Source organism: Sturnira hondurensis, unplaced genomic scaffold (genome assembly GCF_014824575.4).
Source record: "Sturnira hondurensis isolate 20B ecotype Veracruz unplaced genomic scaffold, ASM1482457v3 Scaffold0018525, whole genome shotgun sequence".
NCBI classification, from domain to species: Eukaryota; Metazoa; Chordata; class Mammalia; order Chiroptera; family Phyllostomidae; genus Sturnira; species Sturnira hondurensis.
Window position 1 is genome coordinate 11958256 of NW_028091156.1, and position 16426 is coordinate 11974681.

Here is a 16426-nt window from a genome sequence, read left to right on the forward strand (position 1 = left end):
AAAATTTTAAGTTTCGATCTTGTAATAAGACTGTCTTTCCCTCCTGCATAAATTTAGCTAAGCTCACAAACACTTCTCTGAATTTTCACATTGGCCACACAATTGATCTGCTAATTGATCTGCTCAGTTATCATACAACCCTAATTATTAAGGGTTATAAAAATTATGCTATCTGATTCTTCAGTTTTAAAACATTTCATTGGGTAGCAGTGCAGTTTTCAGTTATATGTTGGGAGACAGAATGTAACTGAAGTCTAACTCATTGTCTAGCATTCTAACTATTGTTACGAACATTAAAAATACATAATAGACATTTGATTATAGGCTCCTTAAAGCCTCATCTCAGAGTTCCTAACACATAGCCCAGTGGAATAAATGTCATTGGAGTGAATGATAGCAGAAAATTGGCAGCGAGAGTTTCAAAATCATTCAGTTTCAATCATTAAAATATTCTTAATAATTTTATTTTATAAAGGTAAACTTTTATTAATATAGTAATAACATGTAATAAAATTCTACATTCCAGTTTAATAGTAAAGGTGTAATAATTGGTAGGTGGGACCCTCAATGATGACTCTGTTATAAACACTTTTTTAAAGTTACAAGATTTATTGCCTCTGAAGGTGATGATCAATCAGACTCAAGTAGGCCACAAATTTGTTGTGTGCATTGTGCAAAGGTTGGTACTTTAATATACTTTAAAATAGTCTTTTTATAATTTATAGTATATTTTCACTGGTTATATTACACTTTAAGCAAATGCAATTTTAAGTACACTGGAAAACTGAGGGAAAATACAATTCTATATTTTCTCACTCACACACACCCAAAAAAACCCTGACAGAAACAATTACATTAACTAATTCATAATTTTTCAGATGTTGGAAAGATAGTATTATGTTATATACTTTATGGTCAATTATACCCTTAATGGGTTTAGGGTAGCATTTTATAACAAAAACAATTATTTCTTTAATGAAAAGTGTGAATAGTCACTAGAATAAGGAACATCATAACCTCAGGACAATTCAGGTGAGGTTTGGCTACCAAATGAGTTTGGTGAGCTTTCTGGATTTCAGAATTGTGAATAAAGGGTTGTGGACAGAAATACTGTCCTATTCTGTCACCAAGAGGAAAATGAGTCCTTCTCCATCCTGTATTGGATGGAAGAGCCAGAAAAGAATAATGTTCATAAAAAATAGACCTGTCAGTGTTGGCAGTTCCCCTGGCATGGAGAAAAGGGGCAGAGGAATTCCCCAGTGTCCCAGCCTGATTTTCCAGTCACTGTTGCACCCCGACTCTACCCTTCGTCCTTCCACCCACACGTAGCCCATCAGAAAATCAGAGATCATGTACCAAGTCTTCCATACATTGTATGATTTTAATGATGACTATCCTTTGTCATCATTTGTCTTCTCAAAAATGTCTGTTGCACTATTCAGTGTGCTTTCTGCTCCCACAGACAGAGCAGTGATGTAGTTTACAAAAATATTTTTTCTACATAGAATATTGGAAGATGTGGGAGACAAACTAGAAATTATATAACATGAAAACCTGCATTGTCTTTGAATGTATTTTTTTAACTCTGTGAAATAACAAGGAAGAAAGGCCTCCCATGTTTATAGTCAACATATATGAAATGTTGGCATTTGATAGAACATTCTTCACAGAATAAGATAGAATTTAACACTTAAGTGAATGAACTGCAGAAACAACCAATGATTGGGTCTAATATGACTTACTTATGGTCATGGATCTTAGTAGTTGTTTTTATTAGTCATAGATATTGTTTAAATAGTCAGAGAATGCTATTTTTCTAGAAATTCCCCCAATAATCGCCTTTATTTTCCTCTCATAGGATAGCTCTCCATGTCTACCTTTTTGGATTGTTGTTTTTTATCGCTCTGATTCTACATAATATGCTGGTAGTTATTATGTATTTTCTCTTCTTCTTCTGGAAGAAGAGGAATGAATCATCTTTTCCACCTCTCCCACTACCTTTTCCATCTCTCCGTATTTCAAAACGGTTCAGCTGTATTTTGGTGAGGTCAGAATTCAGGGTATGCTATCCTGAGTACAGTTTACAGATGACCAATGCAGGCAGCATGGGGGCCATTCATTCCTGCATCATTTTTGTTGGTGGTGGTAGAATTGTACTCCTCGAGTCATAACTGTTTTACCAATTGATTATTTAGGGATGTATTTATTAATAGTTCACCCTGACTCTTTGGCAATGGTCTCATCTTTGTCTGAACAGGGAGATGACAGATGTCATCTTCCTGGACAAATGTCTCCAAAGCCTTTTATCTGCTCCAGGTTGCTGTTATCCCAGATGCTCCCTCACAGCCAGCAACCTGGAGACTCCCTTGTCCTCATACATGTGTCCAGTTTCCATTTAAGAAATCCAATGTCTTTCCTGAATTAATATTTAATTACTGCCCCTTTCTTTTTATTTACATAGAAATTTGACTGAAGGGATGTTTATGCTAATGATTCTTTTACATCCCAGAAAACCCCAATGGAGGGTGGAACCTACGCCTCATGGTTTACAAATCTCATAAACGAGGAAACACATAATATACTCATTGTTTCCATAGTCACCCAGAAAACAAGTCTTTCTCAAGATGAACTTGCATCCTTGTGTGTCGTTAGACAACAATGATTATTTAATGCAACTGTTCTATTTTTGCTTTGTTTCCCAGTGAGATGAAAGTGGAGTTTCAGCTCACCTGTGGCAGCCAGTTCATTTTAGATGCAGAGCAACATTAATTTCTCTGCCTCTATATATTTCCCTCAATGCTTGATGGTCCTATTTTTATCTTTAATTATTTAAATGTTCTCATTTTTATAATAGGCAGAATATAAAATTTAAATAAAAAGATATGTGCCAAAAGATGAGTTCGATACAGGAAGACAGGAGGTGGTCTGTTTATTTAACCCAGTTTCCTTTGATCTTGCCAACAATAAGTGGTTTTTATATGGAGATTTATAAACATTTTCCTGAGGTGATCTTTATTTGTTTGTGATGGAAAGAATTGACCAGCATGTAAAGTTAAATGCTCCTCAAGAGCAACCCAAAAACTGAATCATCCTTTCCCTATCTACATCCTAAATGACATACAAGACAAAGTCCCTTCATGAAACAAAACAACCGACACAAATATGCACTTGACCAAAGGCAGCATTCACTCTGTTCAAATTCACAAAGCCTGTATATAAGGTCTGAACATAACAATACTCTGCAGTATGGAAATCTCGGTACTTCACCAGGTTCAAATATGAAATAGTTAATCGCCTAGGTTTAAAAGACCCTTGTCATCAACTTTAACCAGATAATAATTTTGGAGGTCCAATATTCTTAAAATTGTAGGCACATCTGACCACATATGCTCGCATATTTAACTGCCTGCTGTGTGTCTGCTGTCACTCATTTCTGGTGTTCTCTGATTGGGTCTTGCTTTTTGGGGGCATGAACCACAGGGACCATAGCCAATGAGGGACATACTCAGGTTCAGCAGCAGGTGGCCATAAAGAAGTATAAACAGGATCCTACAGCTACAGGGAGACCCCAAAAGTACCCAGGAAAATGGCACTATTTCCACTGGCTTCCATACCGCCCATTTCAATCTCCAACTCTTGATTTTAACAAAAAATTGAAAAGCTCCCTTACTTCTATGCTTCCTAGAAAGTTCCTGTCTGTACAAGGATTCATCAATTTTATCACAAATGGGCTTAGCAATTGCATGGACTATTAAAATGTGTATAACTGAGTGGAACCTCGTAGCTGAGATAATTTTGTGTAAGACCAAAGAAGAAAGGAATGGTTAACTAGATTTTCAAGTAATTTTGAGGTATCTCAAGAAGAAAAATATGTTAATGTAGACCATCATTTATATTAAACAATTTTACAGATATAGATAGGGTAGTGCATTGATTCAAAATTTTCATCTTATTAAAGAGTCTAGTTTTAAATGTGATGCTTTACTAATTATAAACTATTTAGAACCACATAATATGCCCAAATCAAAATATGGATAAGTTTGAGTCTGCACGCAACATCAGCAAATCTACCTACATCACTGGTCTCTCTCTAGTTTGCTTTCAAAATTACTGAACATCCCTCCAGGAAGGGCTGGCACAGCTACTAGAGTTTTACCTTGGCTTCAGGGTGGTCTTCAGCCAAAACTTTGAAAACCATTTGTTCCATTGCTCACCAAGTTGGCTTGGTTTTGCTTCCCTCTAAAGGCTAACAGTGAACTGAGGGAGTCTCTTAGAAAGCTGGAGGACTTTTCTGACACATCGGAAGCTCACTCACAGTTAATGGGCTCCCCAGTGATCTCCTGAAAATGAAAAATCCTACTTCTACACAAGACCCTTGGAGCCTCAAACTCACGAAGTCTAGAATAGGCCCCCAGCCAACAATGTTTTGAGAAGTGCTGGCATCGTTTACCAAACAAACAGTTGAGGAAATTTTGCATGCGAAATCTTGCTCCATCTGCTCCGAAAGCACTCTTATTGTGTCTATGACATTTGTCAGAGACCAATGGCTGACACTGGGAATGGCTGCCTCCCAGCAGGTTAAGCGCAAACACTGAACACTGTGTGGTTCCAAACCTCAGATGTGGCCAGTTTCTGCGACTCAGTCCTGTAGATGCCGATGGGCACGTCCCCACTGGAAGAGCACAGCTTCTGATACAGCCGGGCGTACGTTCTGATCCACAGGTCGTCCTCCGTGATTTTTATCTGGAACACACAGGGACTGTTGACATATCCGCCTCTTAAGAAATAAAAATGCCAGCGGTTATTTTTCACTTCTGAAAGGTAGGAATTGTTGATATTTCAAAAGCTGGGCCTGCCATTTCCTAAGTGCCTGCCCAGTTAATAAATTCATCAGACGCATCCCATCTCAGTCTTTGGTTGTCCCCAACCTAAGGAACCACCCGCTCAACTGGTGGCAGTATGACTTGGATTAGTTCAGTGTCAGGACACAGTGGTCACTACCGAGTGACTGGGAGTTGTCTGAAGGCCCGTGGAGACTTTTTAAATGTAATAACTAGAGGCTGCCGCCGGAGTCTGGCGGATGGGGTCTGCAGACGCTAAAAGTCTTCAAGCACAAAGGACGCTCCGGTTCAAAAGAGAATTGCCCCTCAGAGTGAAAACAACACTCACGTTGGGGAAGGTGTTAGCAGAATGGGCACGAGGTGCACAGACGGGAGGCATACATAACTCGTCCCTCTTGGATGCCCCCAACTTGGACTTGTCGGCAAGGCACTTCATGAAACACTCTTGGACATAGTGTACCCTTTTATAAAACAACTACAAATCAGCTGAACCATGTGGTGCCTTTATGTCCACAGTAGGGTATCTTAGGTCAGACACAGTCTGTCTCAAATGGCCAGCTAGGAAAAAAAAAACACCTGTTCTGAATTCTGTACAGAATGGCTACGTATCATAATTGCTAATTTAATGTTTTCCCTTGCACCTTTTCTAAGAGATTAAAAACACGATAATGCTATGCTTTCAGTACATATTAGGGGGGAAATGGCATAGAAGAGAAAGCCTACATCCATTAGAGATGGATTTCAGACCATTAATCAGAATAATCTTTTGTTCCAAAGATTATTAACTTACAGAACAAAGGAACCCCGATCCTGGGATAGTGTCCAATCCCAGCAGAAGTCTGGTGATAGAAATCATATAATCTTTCACGAATGACTGCAACGTAAACAAAATTGTCAAAGGTGTAGAATAGCCACACACGTAAGCCTCGTATTGCTGCTGAAAGGTTGTTTCTCGTAACATATCATTAAGCCTCCACAAAATGGGAAATAAAAATCAGTCTTGTGAGTGTCCTAAATACACATGTACAGTTAAGCTGACCATTAGGAAATGTGGAAGTATTTAGAGTATTTTCTAGACTATCTTGTCATGCTAAAATTTTGTGCATGCTGTTAGACACAATAAAAAGTTTTAGATTTTAATCACAAAAAACAAAGTGATACAAAATAGGGAATATATAAAAACTTGAAGGAACTAAAATTTGCAATAAAATATTACCAGTTTTTTGGATTCAGCTCAGTGCTACTCTAATAAATTTCTAATATTTTGATAATTAAATATTAATATACTTTAGCATTAAATACCATCAGACTGTTTATGTGCAAACATGTAAGATATATTTTGATATGCTGCTAGAACACTACTCAGTAGTTAGAGCATTAATGATGCTTCTAATATTTTTAGTTTATTTTTAGCTGTGGGTGGAAGGAAAAACTTCTAAGCATTGAGGACATTGCACCATAACATACAACAACTGTTTAATAGACTGTATGAAATGATACCCTCAACTTGGTCATCAAGTGCTAAAATGTGGTAAATTTCAATAATAATTGTGTCCTGACCAGTGTGCCTTGGCTCTGGGTGTCTTCCTACAAAGCAAAAGTTTGCAGGTTCAATTTCAGGGTTTGACTCCTGGCCAGGGCACGTGCCTGGGTTGCAGGCTCAGTCGCTGGTTGGGGTGCATATGAGAGGCAAATGTTATGTTTACAGACATAACATTTCTTTCTCACATTACTGTTTCTTGCCCTCCCTTCCCCTTCCTTAAAAAATAATCTAGTTATTTTACATAGCAAAGACTTTCAACAAGTTATAAGGCCTTTTAAATAAATCTACCAAACGGGTTCTTGATCACTCATGTATTTCACCGAGAGCCAGCGTCCCAAGACTGCACCTGTCCACATAGAGTGGAACAGAAGAAGCCACAGCCATTCTCTTTGTTCAGGCTGAAGAAGTGGCCTTGAGGTTTCGAGGTGCACCAGTCTCCTGATGACTGGGACATGAATACAAGAATGCCAACTGTGTAAATTTAGGAATTTTGGACATGGTTTCTGACATCTTTTTTTAACCCATGAGTGGGCACTCTTTACCTGTCTGAAAAACGGACCCTGGAAATATCTCCTGTGATGTCAGATCAGTAGGCAGTTACTACTTTAGCTTGTATGTTAGACTGTCCTCAAGAAGATTTTATTTCAACACGAGCTACCAAGGCTGAAAGATCTGAAAACCTCCAGTACAGAGGTTTTAGCTCTGTACATTTAGCTGATAAAAACTAGTCTGTTTCGACCTTGCTCTTCAGACAGTCCTCTCCTCTCACCCCCCTGTCCATGGTCAGAGTATGTGTGGGGTAACTTTGGGGTAGAGAGAAGCCAGCCGCCTGCAGGGTCCACACAGTGTGTCTGGAAACTTCTGGGCACACAGGCGTGTTTGTTCTCTGGGCTTGGCTGTCCCTGCTCTCGGCGGCGGGCATAAGCTGATGGTTGGAGATATGTGACATTGGTAAAGGAGCCCTCAGGGGCATCATTAGCCAATAGAAAGCCTTCGGCTATCCTTGCCTTAGTTTATTCCGGCCAGCAGTGCGCTAGAATAAACTAAGGGCACATAGAATATGTCATCAAACAGTAAATAAGTACAATGAAATGTTTCAGTGTTGAGCTAGAGATTCAAGCCGTCCAGTCATTTAACACCCTGGGAATATCTTTTTTCTCATAATGGAGATAGAAATTGTCTGATTTCTTCAATCAGAGGATTTGAAATATTACTGTTGCTCAGTTTCTGGGAGAGTTAGAAAAAAGATTAAAATAGATTTGAGTAAAATAGCATCTCCGTGACCTTCTTAGCTACAATAAAATTATAAGGTTACCTTTGGCCTTCCAGAATAATCAGAATGCTTCTTGCTTCTAAAATTTTTCTTGTATTTGTCCAAGGTAGGCAATAGTTAGCAGATAATTTAAAATATCATTGGTTTATCAGTTTATTGGAACCAATTTATCTTATTTAAATAAAAGGCATATTATAGTTAGGCTATTTTTAAATGTAGTGAGTTTTCTTAGCTTTTTTTAGTCTAGCAATGTGAAGATAGCAACATACTACCTGCATTAAAATGTCACAATAAACATTGTAGGACCCTGGTGCTGAAGAATGCCGATAAATTATTTCCTAGTTTCTTCTAAAAAATACAAGATTTTCTTATAAAATGTTTCATTATATTTTATGACATTAAAATACATGAAATAAAATATCAAATCACTTTCGGAGCCAGCTTTAAGTGAACCGCTCCGAGAAACACTGGGTCTACTATTGACTTAATAAAGCCTGAGAGAAATGGAAAACAAATGTTTTGGAGAGGAAGGAGGGAATGGTGCACACCTGATAGAGGAGTGTGTCCAACATGCTGATACTAAACACCCTCCCAGCAGCGAAAGGCAGTCGGAACATGAAAGCCAAGTTAGAGCCCCGCTCTCGTTCTTTCTGTGCAGAAATTTGAGAGAGAAACACGGGTGAGCAGCTTGCATCCACATTTTCCTGCCAAGTTAAACCTCCTCACGTATCTTCCAATATGCTGATGAGGAGAGAACCCTTCCAAACTCATTTGATAATAAACTGAGTTTGATCATAAACTCATTATCACAACATCATTACCCTGATACCAAAGACCAGCAAAGATGCCACAAGAATGGATAGCCACCTTCTCTCCCCCCGTGTCCTCACATGCCTTCCAGGGCAGAGGGGAGGAAGCTGCCAGGAGGCCTGTGATAAAACCACTAATCCATCCCATTCACCAGGAGTTCCACCCTCACAGCCAGTTCACCAACCCAAAGCCCCACAGGAGGGGTCATATTTCAACAGGTGAATTCGAAGGGGAGACCGACATGGGGTCAATGGCAACTTCAACCTGCTGTGTAAGGTCATGATACCCTATTTCTAACAGATACATTTGCACATTAAAATAGTTGTCCATATAAATTACATCCTGTCACTCCTCTGGAGTTGATCAGGGGACGTTTCCCTACACTTAAAAGAAATAGAAACTAATCAGCATCTCTTCAAATTCTTTCTGGACCAATGGGAAAAAAGATAAGTGTTTTCTTAAACACAAGGTAAGAAATTTTCCTAAGGAATCAAATCCAGTATGTGGGTGGATAGCACCAAGCTCCCACTCAGTCATTTCCGTCCTTAGATTATGAATAAACAGTAGTCCGGCCCTTTAAAGGGGAAAAACAAAGTGAGACAATATGCTTTTGTTTGTTCTTACCTATCTGGGTCTCCTGTTAAACTGTAAATGCTGTGCATCTTGTTGGTGTAGCTCTGAGCTTGTCACAGGTATTTGGCTCATAGTGCCCAGTAAATATTCATTGGCTTGAATTTAAATTGAGAATGTGTAAAATTCTGCCTAGTGAATATATTTAAAAACAGCTTTGATATTCTTGCCTATTTCTCCTGGAAGCTATCTCCATTTGTTTTGTTTTGTTTTGTTTTGTTTTTATCCTTTTGCTCTACGTACAGTTCACTATGGTTTACAGACATGATGACCTGCATTCTGACATCAGTTCTCTGACATTGACTGGGTGTCCGCAATTCAGGTCAATGCCGACACTAACTACCCGGACGTGGCTCAGGCCCCACAGGGTAAGGACCCAGTCCCTCAAGACCACTCTCATTTCCGGTGCTTCTCCAAGCCAATGGCACTCCGTCCACACAGCTACCAACCCGGAGCTTCCGGCAACCCTGCCAGGTTAGGCGATTGCTGGGACTCTCACAGAACTGGTGAACGTGCTACACCTCAGGACGACTGTCTTTTTGTAAAGAAGGCAAAGGGACAGCCGATGAAAGGGTGTGTCCAAGCAGGTCCGGAGGGTCCCCAGGCACAGGAACGTCCCTCTGACAACCCCCTCTCCTGTCAGAATGTCCACCAAGAAGGGCCATCTGCAGCCTTGTTTTTCAGAGCTTTTCATTCAAGTTCCGTTATGTAGGCATTATTAATGAGACCATTGGCCCTATGATTAAGCTCCTCCTCGGAGCTGGGATGTGACGAGGGGCTGAAAGTTTCAATCTCCTAATCAAGTGGGGTTTTTTCCTCTGGCAACCAGCCTTATCGCTGAACTACCTAAGGGCCCCTCCAGGACTTGCCTTGTTAGCATCAAATCAGTTATGATTGAGAGGTCTGAATAACGAAAGGCCCTCCTATCACCCAGGAAGTTCCGAGGGTGTCTTGTAGCTCTCTGTGTCGGGAGCTGGGGACAAGGACCGAATCTCTTTTCATGATTACACCACCCTGCTCATCTCACATTTTTATTACCCCAGTTCTCCCATCAGTGCATAATTACCACATGATTGCTAAAGTCAGATCGTCATCAGCACTGGGGAAGCGGGGTGAAGTTCAAAAGCAATGGTAAAGGAAGCAGTCCTCCAGCCAGCTGTGCTGTGAGCATGAATAGAAGGCCACTTTATAAAGTGCATGCAAACAAGGGAAGTTTGGGAAATGAAGTAAATGGAGAGGGAAATGAGACGGAAATGCCTGTTTTGTCTATTATTGTCATCCTCGTCTCTGATCTATGCTTCCTTGTCGCATTTTTCACTCTGCTTAGCTTTGCTGCCAGACTTGTCAGTGACACAGGATGACCAAGCAAGGGACAAGATATCTCCCACGTATTCTCTCTTCATAAAAAAATGGTTTAAATCCATTAATTCACATTAAAAAAATCTACACATGAAGAGTTTAGCCCTGTTAGGAATTCAAAGCAGCGTTTTTATTTTTACTATCTCACGGCATTTCTTTCTACACACAGAAAGTCCCAGGGTTATTCTTTCACACCCAAACAGTGAGATGCGGCCTACCTTTTCCAGTTTTGAGAGGGCGAGGGAGTAGCAGTCTTTGGCTCGGAACTGCATGAAGCGCATGTTGGCCGGGTGCGTGAGCTCTGTGATAATACTGAGGCTGGAGAACAACCTGCAAGGTGAAACAGCGTTTGCTTTCTACCCACGATGCCGTGTGGTGCGGTTCGGACCCATGTGTTTCTGAGTGAGCAAAGCCCGGGGCTCGGCCACAGCCGCAGGAAGCAGTTGCAGCAGGCCCTGCCTCCCCACGGGCCCACCCAAGGCCAGGAAAATGAGCCATGGGTTTCAGAAAAAGACGTTAACCGACGCACGAGCACTATGACAAAAAGTAAATTCAGTCGTTTGGCCTTTGTGACACATTTTCTGCCTACAATTATGAACAGCGTAGAAGAGACACTCACAAAGCTGACATCAGAATTTCCGAGGTCACCGTGTGGCGAATGTGGGTATGGAAATGTGTGAAATTAATAGTGTCTTTTGGCAAATATCATACGCGATGAGCTTATGGGTCATAATGTGAACCTTTGATCTTCTACAGCTTCCTGGCCTCATGGTGCACAACTGTAAATCTCAGTTCTCACTGCAGTGTACTTCTGAGGAGTGGAAATGATTTAATTGAAATAATATTTCATGGTAATGAAATGCGATCAAGGCTAAGGTCAGGGTTGTTCTCAGAGGACCCTGAGAATTTCCATGTGTGCAATAGCTTCGCATTCACTTCCCACGAAAACACACACACATTCACACATATAACCCCCTCCTGCCCCAGGAAACAGGGGCCAGGCCATGGCCACAGCAAATGCCTTTTCACGGTGGCCGCTGAGGTTGATCTGATCACCAGCTGGTGCCTCGGTCACTCTCCGAGGCAGCCTCTTCCCCTGATGCTCTGTCCTCTGTTCTCCACGCAGGACGACTTTCAACTCAGCTCTGGCCATTTTAAAGCCCCCACCACCCAACTGAACCTATACCTTGTACTGGAACTGATGGAGACATGCAGGACAGAGACACCCCCAGGAGGGCTTGCACCCAGGGAGCTTCTCCAGCTGCCCTCGCTCTCCTTCCAGGCTCTGTCCCTTAGTGAGGCTGTGGTGCTTCCACCGGTCTGAACGGGGACCGACAGGCCTTGTGGGGGCCATGCCACTTCTACGAGGGGAGCCCTGTCTCTGAACTTGGCACCACGGGGAGTGTGCGCCTTTCCTCAGCTCTGACTCTGTAATCCCAGTGAGACTGTCTGGAATGCGTCTCTTACCCCAGGGTGGGCAGCCTGGCTGCCTCTGCACACCGCAGAGTCTGTTCCCTGGCCAGATGTTCCCTGTCTACCTGCCCCAGCCATCTGTCTCCACTGGGTCTGAGGTGCCAGCTCCGTTAAGACTCTGAAAAACCCTTAAAAATACCCTGAGTGAAACGGTATGCCCTCTTGGTTCAACTTCATGGACAAATGTTTGAGCCTTATCTAATCAGAGCCTTTGAAGAGTATGATATCGGGTCCTTCATAAAATCCACACTTTATAGGAAGAAACAGCCAGTAGTAAGTATATGGCTTCTGCTCCATTCCGAGAGCAAATATTATTGTATTTCTTATCCAGGTATGCGGCGATAATTACATCAGCAACACAACACATTCTAATGTTAAAAAATAATTGTGTTTGCCCAGATACCCAGTGCCCACAGTAGTGTGGTCGCCTTGGGCGGGTTGTGGAGCCCCTTACCCCCGATTCTTGGGGCGGGGGGGGGGGGGCGGGGAGGTGCTGGTGCGTGCAGGGAAGCCGAACGAGGCTGTTTGTGACGGACTCGGCTCAGCCTCGGTTGCTGGTTCTCAGGGCAGTATCACTCCTTCGGTAGCTTTTTCTCTTTTTTTCTCACGTTGCTATTTCTGCTTGACATGCACTTTCTTTTCTCCTAAGTTTCCTCCTCATGCTCTCCAGTTTGAAATCCAGACTGTTCCACAAAGTTCCTCTCAAACCTAGTGGAGACGACGTTCTGAAGTTGCCGAAGGCAGCGCCGTTTTCTCCCACCCTGGCTCACTCCGGTTTGCTAAGCCTGTCTTGGTGCTAAAACCTGGTTGCTTTCATTCACGCTTTGGCTCAGCTCACTGGCTAAACCCCTGCGGCTAAGAAAGGCAACCTGTCCCTGTCAAATGGTGCACCTACTTCTTTAATTCATAACTCTTTGTTACCGTAAATAATTTCTCAATTCTTCTCTGTGCATTTTTGGTTTCGTAGGTGAGCTCTTGATGAAGAGGATGTTACAATTTAACTACTTCATGTACAAGTACCATATTATCTGTATTCTTTTAGAAGCGCTTCTTACTCAAAAGTTACCAAAGATAGCAAGTTTAGTGAAAGTTAATTTGGGGGGAACCTTTGAAAAATTAGAAGACTGGCCTGACAGAGGGAGGAAAAAAAAAAACAGTTGACTTTTCGGCTGGCACCTGTCCATCTGCTAAGCCCAGGAAGCATATCCATCCGCCAATTTCATACCACCTCGGAGTTCCGAAAGTATTTATTTCAGAAAGATTTTAAAAGAGCAGTGTCACTGTGAAAATTAATAAAGGACGCTTCAACTAAAACTGGGGTGTGGAAGCCCCATATGGGGACCTCTTATACTCTACAATTTGTTGATTACTCCCGAAGGCGACACCATGCCAAGTTCAAGCTCAGTTAATTCAGTTCGACCCAACAGGAAGAGAGAACGCTGGTCTGCAAGATCTAAAAGGAACTATAAAGTGAAACTCCTGCCTTTAAATTAGACTCTGTGACCTCACAGAGGAAACTACAAAAATTCACAGTTCACAAGACTGTTGTATTTTTCTAGGGGTGATAAATGTGGCTGAGGGAATGTTCTCAGATTAAGTAGCATGATGATTAAGTAGCGTGAACGCAGAGCTTTTGGGAAACCTCCGGGACTCCACTGAGACAGGAGGCCAGAGAAGGACTTCTAGGCAGAAAACAGAGCTGGTGATAGATGAAAATGTATTTTGTGTTTTGGGAATTTTTCTTTGAAAAATACAGCTTTTGTCTCTCATATACATTATTCAAACCAGACGAGTTTGTGATTAGGTGGATAACGCAACCCTTTTCTAACACATGGTGTCAGACGTCAGTATACACACCTGTGGCTAGACACCTCTGAGGTCTTAGGAAGAGGGAGTGGGAATACGATTGGCCCAGCCAGGCATGTAAGCGATTGGAATGAGGACGGCAAAGTGTACGCGACATGCACCTGTTCCGTTCGGGGTGAATAAACCTGGAGCTTTGGTTACTTTACACCGAGGAACTGGGTGCGTTAGCTAAGTCTGCCACCTAGTGAAGACCGAGAACTAAGTAAGACTTAAATAAGACATTTCATTGCAGCGGCTTTTATGATTCTAGTGTATTACTTGCATTCATCTCTAACATTTTATACTTAAAATTTGAGTTGTCTAATAGACTTATCTATGTATTTTTAAAATGCTAACGCTGTATATCTGTTTCTGAGCCTTACATGACCCACATACTTTTTGCATATAGAACGTTTTAGAAATTAAATGGCGTAATCAGTCTCTTTTCCCTGGGTACTAGGCTCATACTAAAGCAGTAATATAATCTAAAATAATCCAGTTTGATCTACTTAAAACTTGTCTATAGTTGATTTACATTATGACTCAGTGGTGTTACATATCATTGTGGAGAAGTGTCAGATACCTAAGGAGGAGTTCTCCGCCTGAATTAACTCATCTGATAAATATATTTTGACATGTCTAGTTATGCTAACCAATATAAAGATGAAAAATAGACTACACACTTTATTCTACAGATCATTGGGAGAGCTCTGAGACCAGCCATCTGTACTAAACACATACTATTTTTTCTTGTCCTTCTTCCCTAAGCAACATAGTACAATAGCTACCCAGCATTTACACTGTTTGAGGCATAAGGAATCTAGAGATAACTGACAGTGTATGGGAGAATGGGCCAAGGTCATGTGCAAATTCTATGCCACTTTACAGAAAAAGACTGGAGCAGTGTGGATCTGGGGACCCAGTGCCCCAGGACTGCAGGTTTCTAACAGAGACCAGTACCTAACACCAGTGTCTAATTTGGGCATCTAACAGTTCTTCGGAAATTTCTGCTTGAAACTATTCAGATGGGCCTGTGCACGTGAAAACTGCACACTTCCTAAAATGTTTTGATGAAGACAAGAAATCTTAACAGTTAAGGGGTCCAGAGTTATTTCATTCATCCATCATTCATCCTTTTGACACGTGATGACCCACAGCCTTTGCTGGTCAGTTACTATGTGCAAGACTGCCCTTAGGTATTCCAGCCAGTCGGTTTGTTTCAAATGGTTAATCAGAGCCTTCACACCTCTCAGTAAAATGAGGGTATATTATTACCTTGGAATCAAAATAATTCGTTCAGATAATATATAGTAAAAGTCCAATCCATAGCAACTTTACTGTAATAGAAAAAAGTTAAAATTAAAATGGCATGTTTAATTCGAACAACCTAGGATGCTTTTTGGTTAAAACTGTAATTAGCTTCTGCCTAGCATGAAATTTTTTTAAAGGATAATTTTACTTTATTCACCAGCCAGAAATCTTATTCTTCTGAATTAGTTTTCTATGTTACAATTTCCTTTTTTTATTTCCTAGAGAGAAAAGACTTGCTTATATCTGCCATATTTTAAGTATGCGCTATGCTACCTGTAAATGCACTATTTTATATAGCTCAGCGTGCTAGCTCCATTCTAAATAACCCTGGTTATTATAGTACTTTAGAGGGTGTATTTCCCCAGCTGCTGCAAAAGGTTCTTATACAAGTTCAGGGTCGATTTTCCAGGTGCCGTGATGGAATATTTGTGTACCCGATTCCTGGTCTTTGCATTAACACTGCAAAAGGGTTAATTTAACTACTTTCCACATGCATTTTATACAGATGAGGGAAACCATATCTACAAGGTCAAGAAGCATACATAAGAGTTAGTGTCTGCTGACACCTCGGATGGCAGTGTGGTGCTGCGAATAATTCCCGCAGCTCCCATTAATGGAGTGACTGAAAAGCACCAGGCATGATATTTTTAAATGTCTCACAACCTGTGCTTAAGACACTGAGGCTCAGAGAAGGAAAGTAATGTGCTGAAGGTCATGCAAACCTCCAGACTGTCTTCTGAATTCTGAGCTCGAACTGTAAACAAATGATCACCATCAATATAGCTTTTGCTACAATAGGAAGCCACGAGGGGGAAGCAAGGGGCACCGACCACAGAGTTCTGATGCTTTTAGTGACTTTCTCTGTCTGGGAGCTCAGCTACTTCCTTCAGACTTCTGCCAAGCTCATAGAACTGAAACAATCATTTAGATATTTGCACTTTTGAATGATTTTATGAAGAATTATCTCAAGTGGTACAGGTGTCTCGATCTGTGGACGACCTTGACTTTGCTCAGAGCACGAACTTTTCTCTGCTCAGGGTGGCTCCCTCTCACCCAAAGGTGACCACAGCGGGGACTCCCGCCTGGGTGAGTTTCTCAAACAGGGGCAGGAACACAGTGCCGGTAAGGTCAGGCTCGGCCCTCACAGCCCTGTGACCTTTCACTCCTAGTTACCCAGGATGTAAGTGTGTGCCTTTGGCCAGTGGTCCATGTAAAACCAGCATGAGAGCACACAGAGTCCACCACGAATTATGACGGCTCCTGAACATGCTTTTTAGGCTTTGTCCTGGCCAAACTACACAAGGAAACATTTATTGTTCTACTTATTTTTAAAAAGAATTA

At 41.5% G+C, this 16426-nt stretch overlaps 1 protein-coding gene across 2 annotated transcripts in view; it reads right to left on the minus strand.

Moving 5' to 3' along the window:
* Positions 1 to 16426, minus strand: part of KCNT2 (potassium sodium-activated channel subfamily T member 2) — a 197543-nt gene that overhangs the window by 21407 nt on the left and 159710 nt on the right. For both annotated transcript variants that reach the window (XM_037069416.1, XM_037069417.1), the window contains 4 exons: positions 10675 to 10786; positions 8206 to 8307; positions 5632 to 5715; positions 4615 to 4743 (listed from right to left, as the gene is read on the minus strand). In XM_037069416.1, the coding sequence (XP_036925311.1) occupies positions 4615 to 4743; positions 5632 to 5715; positions 8206 to 8307; positions 10675 to 10786 (427 nt within the window). The remainder of the gene's footprint in view (positions 1 to 4614; positions 4744 to 5631; positions 5716 to 8205; positions 8308 to 10674; positions 10787 to 16426) is intronic.